This window comes from Anoplolepis gracilipes, chromosome 5, assembly GCF_047496725.1.
Source record: "Anoplolepis gracilipes chromosome 5, ASM4749672v1, whole genome shotgun sequence".
Lineage (NCBI taxonomy): Eukaryota > Metazoa > Arthropoda > Insecta > Hymenoptera > Formicidae > Anoplolepis > Anoplolepis gracilipes.
The window spans coordinates 1,339,413-1,352,426 of record NC_132974.1 but is presented as its reverse complement, the minus strand read 5'-3'; the positions used below and the strand labels follow the sequence as shown (position 1 = coordinate 1,352,426).

Here is a 13,014-nt window from a genome sequence, read left to right as displayed (position 1 = left end):
TTTTTATGAGACAATTCCATGCGATATACAAATATATTTAATATGTGGAATGAAGGAGGAATACATCTCTTTCGGATAGGATGTCAGAAAAAGCGAGCAAACTTCAAAACAATATATATCGAATATATTAATATTAATATCATCAATAACATAATTAAATATCAGGTTACTATTCGTCGCAGCCGTGTTTTTTTTTTTTTTTTTTTTTTTTTTTTTTTTTTTTTTTCGAACCGCTGAAACGAACATTGGTGTGGGAGATTCTTTCTACATCAAATAATAATTGACGAAGAAATTTTGTGATGCCATACTCTATGTGGCACTCCAATCCGATTTACGTTATCAGCGAAAACGGCTTTCGATCTTGCATTTTTTAACGCAACAAGTTGGTAGATATATAATCGTACAATATTGCAAAATATTTTTATAGGTATGTTTATGTATGTGTACATGTGTATGTGTTGTGCAAACACATACATGTACAATTTTCTCTATATTATATTTATATTATATATATATAAGAGAAGGTTCACACATACACATATCAAGATCACCCAGTACCTCCATTGTTCACAAAAATGCATCTAAATACACACATCATTACTGCCTATAAAGACACGTAAATATTGTATATCATTGCAATCAATAAAAACAATTGAATCGAATTTAATAAACGTCAACACATTTAGTGCGAGTTCAACAAGTTGATATACCTGGTTCCATCAATGCCAAGTGACTTATTCATTACAAAATTACATATATATTCTTATGCAATTCAATTCATCACCAATTTTTTTTTCTATAATCTTTTTTTCTTTTTATATATATTGTATGTATTGTTCTTTTTTATATATTATATGTATCATTTATGAATAATTATAAATATTATTATATAAATATATGTTTATATTATAAAAATATATTAATATATAAATATAATATTTATATATATAATTATTAAATTGTACATACAAATATTAAATTATATATACAAATAATACATATTTTTATTATATATAAATTATATATAATATAATAAAAATATATTTATGCATCCTTATCAAAAAGAAAAAAAATGTATTTGGCAAACTCAGCGGTATGATTAAACGGATCATCAATTAAAATCATCGATTCATCGTTTTATAATGAATTTAGCATTTATCAACATCGGAGGCAATGGCAGCACCTGTTTGATCTCTATTGCACAAGTTACCACGAAGAGATACATTGTAAAACTATTGCACACCAATCGTGCATGATCACACGTACGGTAACGACAACACACGACGAACGCGGGCTCCGAATATATATTATTTTATATCTGAACGCGGAGCCGCGAACATTGTGCCTAAGTCGTGCTTATCAAGATCAGAATCAAAATATTGCAACGCATACGACATAAAATTGTCATAGAGACTAAAGGAGCAAAAATTCACGCACTAAATTAAATAAATCTATTCGTTCACATAACATTTAGTGATTGTTCATTTGCATTTAAACGAAATAGGATGAATCGTCGTATAAATAAAAATGCTAAAATAAACGCATCGAACAAATATGAATAAAAATGTTGAAATTATCTACATTTGAAGCTTTTATAAAAAAAATTCAAGAAAATGTAAAAAATAAAAATAGGTCATTATAATTTTATATATTCTAATACATTTTTAATACAACATTGATATCTTCAAATTTTCACTACTTTAACTTTTCTTACTACCACTGTAAACCATGCATTATATTTGCATTGTATCAGATTTTCATCAGCAGAGTTAACTTTTACTTCAAGCTACATTTTTATTTATCATCAATTCTTTTCTCAAGAACGTTTATTTCACTTTTATTTGTACGAGCTATGAATATGATTTGAAATCGAAAATAACTTCGATATTAGGTCGACATGCACTTGATAACATTAAGATTGCACATGTGCATTTGAATAATTGATATCGCGATATCTATAAACGGTTATCACTTTCTTTCGCACAAAAATTAAGTAAGAGAGTAACCGAATATCGCACTTCAAATCGCAATCAACTTGGCTAAATTTATGTACGTAAATTTAAACTAATCGTGTAGTTGAGCTATATAATGGCTAATTTCTCGTAGCCATGTTTTTAACTTAACATTACAAGTTTTGAACGATATTTCTTATACCACATACTTTTACACACGCAGGTACACATACACATACATACATACATAACATACATACGTACACACACACACACACACACACACACACACATGTATATTGTAAAAGTCTGTACGCTAAAGTGCTGTGATTGTTGGTTAATATGTATTAATATGGTGTACCTAATATATATCTCTCTAAATCTCGATAATGAACGCGGATTAATAAACGATCGCGTAATTTCTCGGAAAGAAGGACAGACTAACGGAAGACTTTTGTAATATTTGCTGTTTCAACGTATTATAAAAAAAAACGTGCGTTGTCGTTGTTTAGTGACATGCGTATGAAAGACACTTGGATCGGATGGTAATGGACAAAAAAATGTATACAACACGCAAAAACAATACGAATTCGCACGCGATAACGATAAAATATGCGTATGCACCCCAGGCAACGCAAAATATTTATAATAAGTATTTAAATATTTTATAAATATTTTTAAGATTTTAAATTGAATATTTGACAAATATTTACAAAATAATTACTATAAATATTTATTTTTTACTTATCATAAATATTATATAAAATATTTCATCTATATTTTAAAAATATGTCGAATAAAGATTTTTGTCAAATATGTATAAAATATTTATATAATATGTCAAAAAAATATATTTTCATAAATATTTATAAATATTTATCATAAATATTGTGTGCTGTCTACACGTGCACACACCCTAATTCTCATAAAATTCTTTAAATTAAATTATATAATATCCTAAAACAAGTAGCGCACATGTAACACATTTAAAATGGAAAAATTAACTGAATATATAATCTATATAATATATGGAATTTTAAAAATTTGATTCTATAAAACGTCATTTTATTTATGTAAACGCATTTGTATTGTTACGTGTTTTTGCAAGTGCGCGCACTTTGTTACGTCTTTAAATATTGCAGATGCAATCGCTTATACGACGTGATCGTCGAATATAATTATTATTTACAATCTATTTAATTATATAATTTGTATATATATATATATTTTTTTTTTATAACGCGAGACGCATCTGAATTGATCGCACGAATATTTAATCCCGTAGGCTCTTTAAAATTACGACGAAAGATCCAAGTATAAATCATGGATCACCATCGTCGCAAACACGGGAAAAGTAAGAGCAACGTAATAATAAAAAAAAAAAATTTTTTAAAAGAATGATTGAATGGAAGAAAATACAACACACAGTTCGTCTCATCCTCGCAAAAATCGGAACAAACAACGAGAAAAGAACGACGCCGCTGTTGCAACGCGCTACAACGGCTCACATCCATCTCTAGACTAGAAAGAAATACGCCGTTCTAACGAACAGTGCGTCGAAGATTTACAAGGAAAGACTTCCTTTGGGAAAAGCGAAATTGCACCTTTTGTCGCACACATACATGGTATACGACGTATTAATATTATCTAAGTCAGACGTTTCTCACTAAAAATCGTCGACGACGCGAGAGCAGAAACAATCATGATTCTAAAAGGATTCGTGTAAATAATTTTTTTTATAAAATAACGATCTCTTTCTACGAGTCAAGTAAAATGCTTCAACGGTTCGATTCCTCGCTGACTCGGGAACAGCACATATACCTAAGATAAGGAATCAGGACGAGATATTGGATATTGGCAAGAAGAAAATCGAGCGAGAAAATCAAACCATGAAAACCTCAATGAAAGGATTGCACTCGGTCTGTGGTGGAGGCAACGCAGCCATTCGTTTCTCCAACTCCACCCGCGGTAGATACGCTTCGAGACACGTGTCGAGACCCGTCGGTGTAGACGTAGCTGTCGGCAGCGTCGTCGCTCCTGATGCTAATTGTAAACATTCAGCTGGCGCCAACTGAAAATACAAGATTTATTTGAAATAACTAATGTTAAAGGTGAAAAAATGATCACGTAAAAATGATAAAAAAATTCATTGTATACATAAATTCAAATGTATACATAACGTGAAAAATGGAATAGGTCGCAATCCTAAAAGAAACAATCAAGGATGCATTTAATTTCTAGTTACAATAATTTTTCTATTTTAATTTATTTATATATTAACGATAAAAAGTTTGAAAATTTATATCTTTTTGTGTATTAAAATATATATTAAATTTTTTTTCATTAAAATAAAGAAAAAATATGAAGTTTTAATTAATAATAAAATATAAGCTTAAATAAAATAAACTATAATATAATAAAATAAAATAAAATATAATAATATATAATAAATATAAAATAAAAAATGAATAAGATTTTAATTACCAGAGCCGCTTGTTGAGGAATCGGTGCCATACCACCGACATTTGCGGGAGTGTAATAATTAGTCGGACTAACTGGCGGTGAAGGGTAAGGCCAGTAGAAAATAGGTGGTGGATAGGGTGTCGCGAATTGCGGCGGAGCTCGAGGCAACATCGCGGTCGCAGGTGGAAATATTGCCACTGGTGGTGGTGGCAACATCGTGCTTCCTACAGAAGAAAGAAAACATGTTAAATTCATTATAATATTTGTTTAAAATAATCCAATTAGTCGGCTCGATTAAATCAACGCGAATAAAATAAAGAAAAAAAAATGGATTTCTCGTTTATTATTGACTTATACTCGATTCTCGCGGATACTTTTCATCTAATCGCGAGCTTCTTGTAACTATCTTGTAAATCATGAATCAAAATTTATTGCGTTTCAATATTAGCGTATTGTTTGAAAAAAAAAAAAAAAAAAAAAAAATCTCTCAGTACCCATGAATGTCCGTTATGTATGTACAAACGTAAAGAAGAAAATGCCCACTAAAATGTAACCACCCCACAATTACGACGAGTGACATCGTGCAGATCCGCAGAGGTTTCTAGAAGCACACAAAGCGTTTTCATTATTTAGTACCAGTAATGCGCCAGTATACAGTCGACTAATACACACAACAGCGTGTCCGTACTATAAAAGTAATTAGTGAATAGTTTTTTTAGTGGAAAATGACCACTAAGATTTCCTAAAAGTTCATACGCTGCACGATTTCACTTTTAATCAGACTGGTCTTGTACGGTTTGAGCAAATATTCCACGGAGCGTTATAATTAAGTTAGATTACAATATAGAGTACTCACAAAATATTTTTGAAATTTAAAAATTTTATTTTTATAATTTATATATAAAAATAAATATAATTTATATAATATATATATTTTTATATTTTTATTTTTAATTTGAAATTTAAAAATTTTATTTTTAAATTTCAAAAATATTTTTCTGTACTCTATTTTAAAATTTAAAAATAATTCAATAATTAAATGTATTATACGATGCACATGCGAAATTATGGAATATGATCTTCCTTGCTCATTCTTCTGCCCAGAACGTACAAAAGCGCAGTCATATCCAAAGGAATAATGACTTGGACTTGGCCTACCTGGAAGCACAGAAGTTAGTATTTGTAGATCCCGCTACCATAACAGAAATCGACACTGCACCATTATAACACGATGTATAGGTATATATATATATATATATATATAAAATGTGCCTGTGTATCTGTATGTACGTATGTACGTATGTATGTATGTATGTATGTATGTAAGTATGTATGTATGTATGTATGTATGTATGTATGTATGTATGTATGTATGTATGTATGTATGTATGTATGTATGTATGTATGTATGTATGTATGTATGTATGTGTATGTATATGTATGTATGTGTGTATGTAATGCAGCACCAACTTGTGATTTCGCCCCACTGCCAAATAATCAGAGACACGCAGAGATTCTCATTTTCTCTCTTATTTCTCTTTCTCTATTTTTCTTCCTCCCTTATTTCCCTCTCTCTCTCTCTCTCTCTCTCTCTCCCTTTCTCATTTCTCATTTCTTTCTCTCTCTTGCGAAAAAGCCTTTTTATGCCATATTTTATAGCAAAAATTATGACTTATGTATATACTTTGTTCTTTTTTAGAATATAGTAAAGAATTTTATCTTTTTTATAAAATTTATGCAGTCTTTTATTTATATATTTTCGTCAAACAAGAGAAATGAATAATAAATTATGAAAGAGATTATTTTAATAAAATTAGTTCGTGAAATAAATAGGTGGAATAGAAATGTGATATAAATAGTAAATCGCGAATTTTACACAATTCAATGTGGATTTGTATTCACAGATATATAGGGAAAAAATGCACGACGTGAAAAATAGATAAAATCCGATAGACTATTTATTAATCTTTCAATAGATCGTTCTATAAATGATCAGCGTAGCAGAAAGCCATGTAGGCATTGACCACATTCAAGGGATTTTAATTAATTTTTGACAGCATCCGATTTTAATAAACTGAGAATTAGCATCTCAGGAAAAGCGATCGTAAACAAATGCGAGAGGAGAGAGACGCTTATTGTTAGAGAATTTTTAATCTTAATCGACTGGAGACAAAGAGAAGGAAGTTTCGCGTATAATAAAATGTCAGAGAAACAGAGAGAAAAAAAGAAAGGAAAAGAAAAACAAAAACCATTTTTGCACGATAAAAAGAAAAATTCAACAAAAAAAAAAAAAACGATATGGACAATCCAAAAAGAGAGAGGGAGAAAAATAAAGAGAGGGGAGGAACGGAGAGAAAGAGTTACAGAAATCTCCAATTTGTGTGTGACCTGTAGATACCAAGATACCTGTGAGCCCAATGAAAAAAAATGTATAGAACGTATAGTAAAATATGGTGGTTGCAATCTTCGCCGGTCTTCTTTGGAAACTATATGAAAAAAAACGTGTTATTCCTAATTCGATTATTTATAAATAATCGTTTTCCATATTCAAAATGGGATATGCAAAAAGTGCAACCATCGGACAAGGTAATATAATCTCAGGGTAAGAGTCCACCAGCCCGGCAAGCAAAAAGATATATATCTCCACAAGGCACATTTATTAAACATGATCGTTCTCGACTGTTGATATAAAATCGTCGATATACAGAGTGTATACAGGAAATAAAAAAAAAGAGATTATACTGAGATGTCACATGTGTGAGTGTGCGTATGCGTAGATAATATGTATATACTACGTGTGTGTGTTGAGTGTCCTATATCTTTAAGAAAAAATAAGAATTCGAGAAAGAAAATATTGATTAAAAAATAATAAATTTATATACATATGTACAGAGCAATTCCGGAAAGTTATGTCAAATTTAAAAAAGAATGATCTCATTAAATTGAATAATTTTGTTAAATAATTCATATTCGACGATGCCTTTTTAATTAAGCATAAATCAATGTATCAAAGGTGTAATAATTGTAACGAGATTAAGAGGGTCGCCAGTTTGAACATTTATTGCATAACAATATAAAAAAAAGATAAATAAAATATAAAAAAATATATTTTTTATTCTAATCTTAAAAACCGTATAAAAATGAAACATTCAATAAAATTGCAAACCAGTAATATTTTAAAGAGGCGTCATCCGATACGGGTTTCTTAATAAAAGTTGTTCAATTTTATGAGATCACTCCTTTTAAAACTGTCACAATTTTCTGGAATCACTCTGTATATATGAAATATCTCTTACATAATATAAAAATATATATGTATACGTATATAAAATGTTCTCTTTCCAAAACCATAGATATATTTTAATCCAACTTTTTTGGCTAATTTGAAGTCGATTTTTCCTTAGTAAAAATGTTGGCATCGATATTTCGATTTATTACCAAATAAAAAAAAGTTTGCTCTTCGCAAACAAAACTTTGGAAGAGCCAAATAAATAACAAGAGAATTTATATTTTTTTTATTAAGTTAAAAAATGGAGTTTATTTTAGCAAAATTTTAAGCTCTTTATTATTTAGATAAATGATAGAGAAAATTGGAAATTGTCAATAAATGATAATTTTCCATAACATTACTCCTAAAGAAAAATCTACGTAAAAATCAACCAAATAATTGTTATTAAATAGACATCCATCTAGTTTTGACAAACACACATATACACACATATACACACTATATATATATATATTGTTTCAAAATCAGTGACATATATACATATATATAAAATATATATATATATATATATATATTGTACATGTATATACATATATAATATATATTTTATATATATGCATGTATATGTGTGTGTTATAAATATATATGTATATTTATATTTGTTTTGTGCTCATATATAGAGTGTGTATGTGTATATATTCGTTATGTTTGCGTGTTAATTGTTTTTGTTATGCTTAGACATTTGCACGCGCGCTCTATACATTTATACTAAACACTCCGAGATGCACCCCTATGGAACGATGCGGAAATGACATTAATGCATATCAAGATCCCCCATCGTTCGATTTGCATCCACTACTTGTATCCGATATTTGCATCTACACAAATCACCTTGACTTGGTTGCATACCAGTCCGTTTCGCATCGTCTCGCTGTTGCTATGTCTATGATAAGAATTAGGTAATGCTATGTAAAGTCGAATCGAATGATACGGTCCCAATATTTTTCAGAATTTTCAGAAATGCACAATCCAATTATATCCCAAGATTATAATCAATATAATTAACAATATGCATCTTCATTCTTCATCTATTATTATAAAGATTTCTTCCTCTTTTGTCTTTTGATTACTGACTAATAGCGTATTGTATTTTTTTGTTGCAGTCAAAAATCGTAGATAACATGATGATTATTTCACTCTGAGCAACCCGAGATTAAAGAATAATTATTTACTGTGTAATTATCTTCAACATTCATTTAAAAAAAAATGAATAATCTTTAATCTTTAAGTAATATATTTTCTCGTACAATTACGTTATTAATAGACAAGAATCAGATTTAGAATGTCCAACACATTATGGTAAATACTTTTCTGCAACTGCTATGACAAAATAGGAGAATAAGAACAAGATTATATATTTGCTCTCCTATAATTATAATAGTAATAACAATAATAATATATAATAATATATACATAATTATTATAACTATTATTATTATAATGTTTTATAATTATTTTTATAATTATTATTATTGTACTTTTGATCCAATTGTGTATGATTTTACTGTATCTCTCTTTTGCGGAGAAAGTAAAATAATTATATAGATAGAGAATCACGCGTTGCAAAATGGGAAAAACTTACGAGATGAGTCGAGAGAAAGGAAGGCGAGGAGAGCATTCTTGTATAGAATAATGCTTGTGAAGAAACATTTACCAATTTATAACATATGTTATACACAAAGAAAAAATATCATATGTAGAAAGAGAACTGAAAAAGACTGGGGATACGATCATCTTTCGTGGAAAAATAGCTAAAGGAGGAAAGTATATCCCTCCAGAAAACCACATGACATTTTGCGGAACAGTATAATAACGACCGTCTCTCTCATGTCGATTATACATATCTATTATATATAGCTATATCCCAGTTGCTCTCTAATTAATAAAAAAAAACATGGCAAGAGAAAGAAGTGAAATTAGTAGAACAGTAATTTGCGATCCGTGCAACAAGAATCAAGATCTTTTTTCTCTTTCGAAGCGCGTTAATTATACGATATCAATGATGAAAGTTCTCAGTTATTGACATGGCAGTGCGTATATATATATATAATATCAGCCCCCCCCCCCATCTACGCAAGAATAAAATCTTGGTAAGGTGCATTTCCGATGAAAAGCCGTTGCTCAAGTTATACTATATCATTCTATCCATCCATGTATCAAGATTGCGCTACGGATATTTCGAAATGTCATTTCATCTTTGTTCTAGATTCCATGAGAATAAAGGTAGAATGACGTTTCGAAGCATCCATAGCGCAATGATCTTAATGATCTTACCAACTACGTCATCACAAAAGTATTAAAGGCCGTAAGTCATAGCTATGAAAGGAGTAAATACCGCCGACACCACAAGTTAAATCACAAGCCGCGTGACAGGAGCCGGTGTTTAATTCCACTATCTTTTTGTTCCCTGTTATTATATCTCGGATACTTTCCAAAACCAATCCGATTATTAATGTACATACTTGAATATATACTAAAAAATATCCGTTACACACGATTGAATTAGTGGTGCAGATCACTTTCGTATACGTCAATGTTCGTTAAATTGATGACTAATACTCGTCGCATAATGACGTGTATTAAGTGCAATGAACGCTACATATAAAGTGCGTGTACATTTGTTTTGCCCAAATATAGGATAGAATAAAACTTAGTTTTGTGTGTAAATAGAAATTGATTCACGTATAACTTCTTAGAAATTAATTTATATGTAATAACTTGAAGATGAAACTCTTATGTCATCATCGTAGACAGAAAAAAACATAAATTCGTGACAAAATGAATTAACGGTAAACTGTCTCATCGTTCACGAACAATTTAGAATGAAATTTTATTTACACACACATATACACACACACACACACACACACAGACTGTAACATACATGCGCGTAATAAATTCCATGTGTATAAAAGAATCTATTATAATATTTTAAAGTTGCAAAATATGTAATATCGTATGGAATGTTTACTAATACACTTACATACTATAGTAAAGATATTTCTAGCAAAATATATGTATATATATAAATTATTACACACACGCATACACACGAGAAAATATTTAGTGACCAAAGAAAAACTTGTAAATTAGTATTGCTAGGAAAACAATTTATATCTGTTGTGTATGTGAATATATGATGTATACACATACACGCATAATATAATATTGTATTTCTGACCGATTTATAAGCGTTTTTTGAGTCATTAAATATTTTTTCATTCCACACTTTTCACTGCAGATACTATTAAGAAATATCAGATATTAAAGTCATCTACAATTGCTATTAAATAACAATATTATAACGCGAAACAACGTAAATCATATATTAGTATAAAATCTCATATTTTGTTTTAACAAAAATTTTAAACAATCACTCAGAGAATCACAGACTTTAATATCTGATATGTCAGTAAGAGAATATATTTACGGTAAAAAGTACCTGATAACAATATTCATTCCAAAAACCCTATTAATTTTTTTATAAAATCCAGATATGTAATTTTTGTGTATGCACCACGATAATTTTGAAACGCTCTGCATATATTTATATATAAAAAAAACAAAAAAAAAGCATTTCAAAATATTTCAGATTTATGTTAAATAAGGCACTTTGCGTTCACGTTAAAAAAAACGTGAATTTTTATGCTGATTTCTCTTAGGCACTCTGTGAACACGAATTCTGCGTAAGTTACAAAAAAAAAAAAAAGAATATATGCGCACGCTAAGTGGAATTAGATATATATATATATATCAATATAATTAACATGCTTACTAAAATTAAGCTTGCTGCCTAAATGCATCAGGATAAGAAAAATAAATCAGATTTCGCGGAATTATTTTAAGTACCGTTGTATAAGTAACGCCCGAATTTATAAAAAAAAAACATTCCAAAATGTTAGTATTCCCTATTATTTCGACAAACGTTGTAAATGACGTTCTGTTAAACTTGCTCGGAATATATGAAACGGAATGTCACGAAGATCTCGCGAATAATAATAATATTTATTCGCTAAGAATATATGTATATAAATCCGTTATAAAAAATATATAAGTCGTAACAATTGGCGATAGTAGGCGAATGTACATATTTCGTGCGAATGAGAAATTCTCGCTCATCCAATAGAAAATCATCATTGATAGAAATAATTATTATCATTCTCCTTATGTAAAATCCTAGAAGACATTTATAAAAACAAGCTAAAGGATCGAACGTAGAGACACATCGGATAAAATGCATCTCAAATCTGGGGATAAAATTGAGCTGGATAAGGCAAGCCGGGCGTCGTGGCCGTCGGAGCTGGCGCGTGAAACGCAGCGGCGGCCGGCGCGTGCCAGGTCGGGCGTTTCGCAGCGACGGCGTTCGCCGCGTTGGCGGGAAAAGTGGCGTCCCACGTTCGTTTCAAGCTTATTATCGAGGCCGGATTTAACGCCGGCGTAGCGGCCATAGCGATAGGCGCCAATAACCCATGCGACGTCGGCGCTCGCAAAATGGGAATACGAGGATGATGGGGATGATGGGGATGATGGGGAACGTTGAAAAGCAAGAAGGGCGCTGCTGCCGCCGCCGCTGCTGCCGCCGCCGAGGTTGCCGAGGGCCCGTGAAGAGCCGCGGCGGCCGCGACCGCGGCTGCCGTCGGGGATGCCACCGCGTAGGCGGCAGGAAGCTGAGCAACCGGATTTGGGCTCGGTAGAGCGAGGGACTTGCTCGTGACGGCAGCGGCGGCTGTCGGAGTAGGCGAAGCGGGGGTGGTCGAGGTAGGAGACGGATTCGACGCCAAAGCCATCAACCACAGATCCTGATTCCTAATAGCCTGCGCCTGGACGGCTTGCGCCTGGACGGCCTGAGCTTGCGCGTGCTGCGCGGCTTGGGCCTGTACCAGAGCGTGAATATCCCATAGGGGTGGTGGCGGTGGCTGCGCTGTCGGTACCGGTACCGATACCGACATCGCCGTCGGCGCAGACGGATGTGTCAAGGTCGCGGAAGTTTGTGTGGTCAACGTACCGGGTGATAGTAGCGCCTTGGTCGACGGCGGTGTTACCGCACCTGTCAATACCAAATTCATATCGTCGCCGCTGCACTGGAACACTTCGATGTACCGCTGTTTTTTCCCGTAAATCATGTACCGGTGGTGCCGCTGAGACGCACACGCGTACGCCGATGCCTCACTGTCCATTTGAATAAATGCCTCACCAGACGGTTGGCCCTAATAAAACCATTTCAAAGAAAATATATAAAATAATTTTTGCGGCGCAAACAAATCTAGTAAAAAATCTTATAATTTCCTAAATAATTTTACGAATTTTTCA

At 31.7% G+C, this 13,014-nt stretch overlaps 2 protein-coding genes across 2 annotated transcripts in view; both read right to left on the bottom strand.

Annotated features, from left to right (window-relative positions):
• Window positions 1–38: 38 nt before the first annotated feature.
• Window positions 39–5,357, bottom strand: LOC140666313 (uncharacterized). Its single transcript, XM_072893350.1, has 3 exons — window positions 4,910–5,357; window positions 4,437–4,639; window positions 39–4,023 (listed from the first exon to the last, which is right to left on the bottom strand). Exons 1-3 carry the CDS (start codon window positions 4,911–4,913, stop codon window positions 3,835–3,837), a joined length of 396 nt encoding a protein of 131 aa, XP_072749451.1. The 5' UTR covers window positions 4,914–5,357; the 3' UTR covers window positions 39–3,834.
• A 1,696-nt stretch (window positions 5,358–7,053) lies between these two features.
• LOC140666311 (RNA-binding protein fusilli) overlaps window positions 7,054–13,014 on the bottom strand; it is a 32,122-nt gene continuing 26,161 nt past the window's right edge. Inside the window, exon 10 of the mRNA XM_072893349.1 lies at window positions 7,054–12,911. Coding sequence (XP_072749450.1) covers window positions 11,946–12,911 — 966 coding nt within the window. The 3' untranslated portion in view covers window positions 7,054–11,945. The remainder of the gene's footprint in view (window positions 12,912–13,014) is intronic.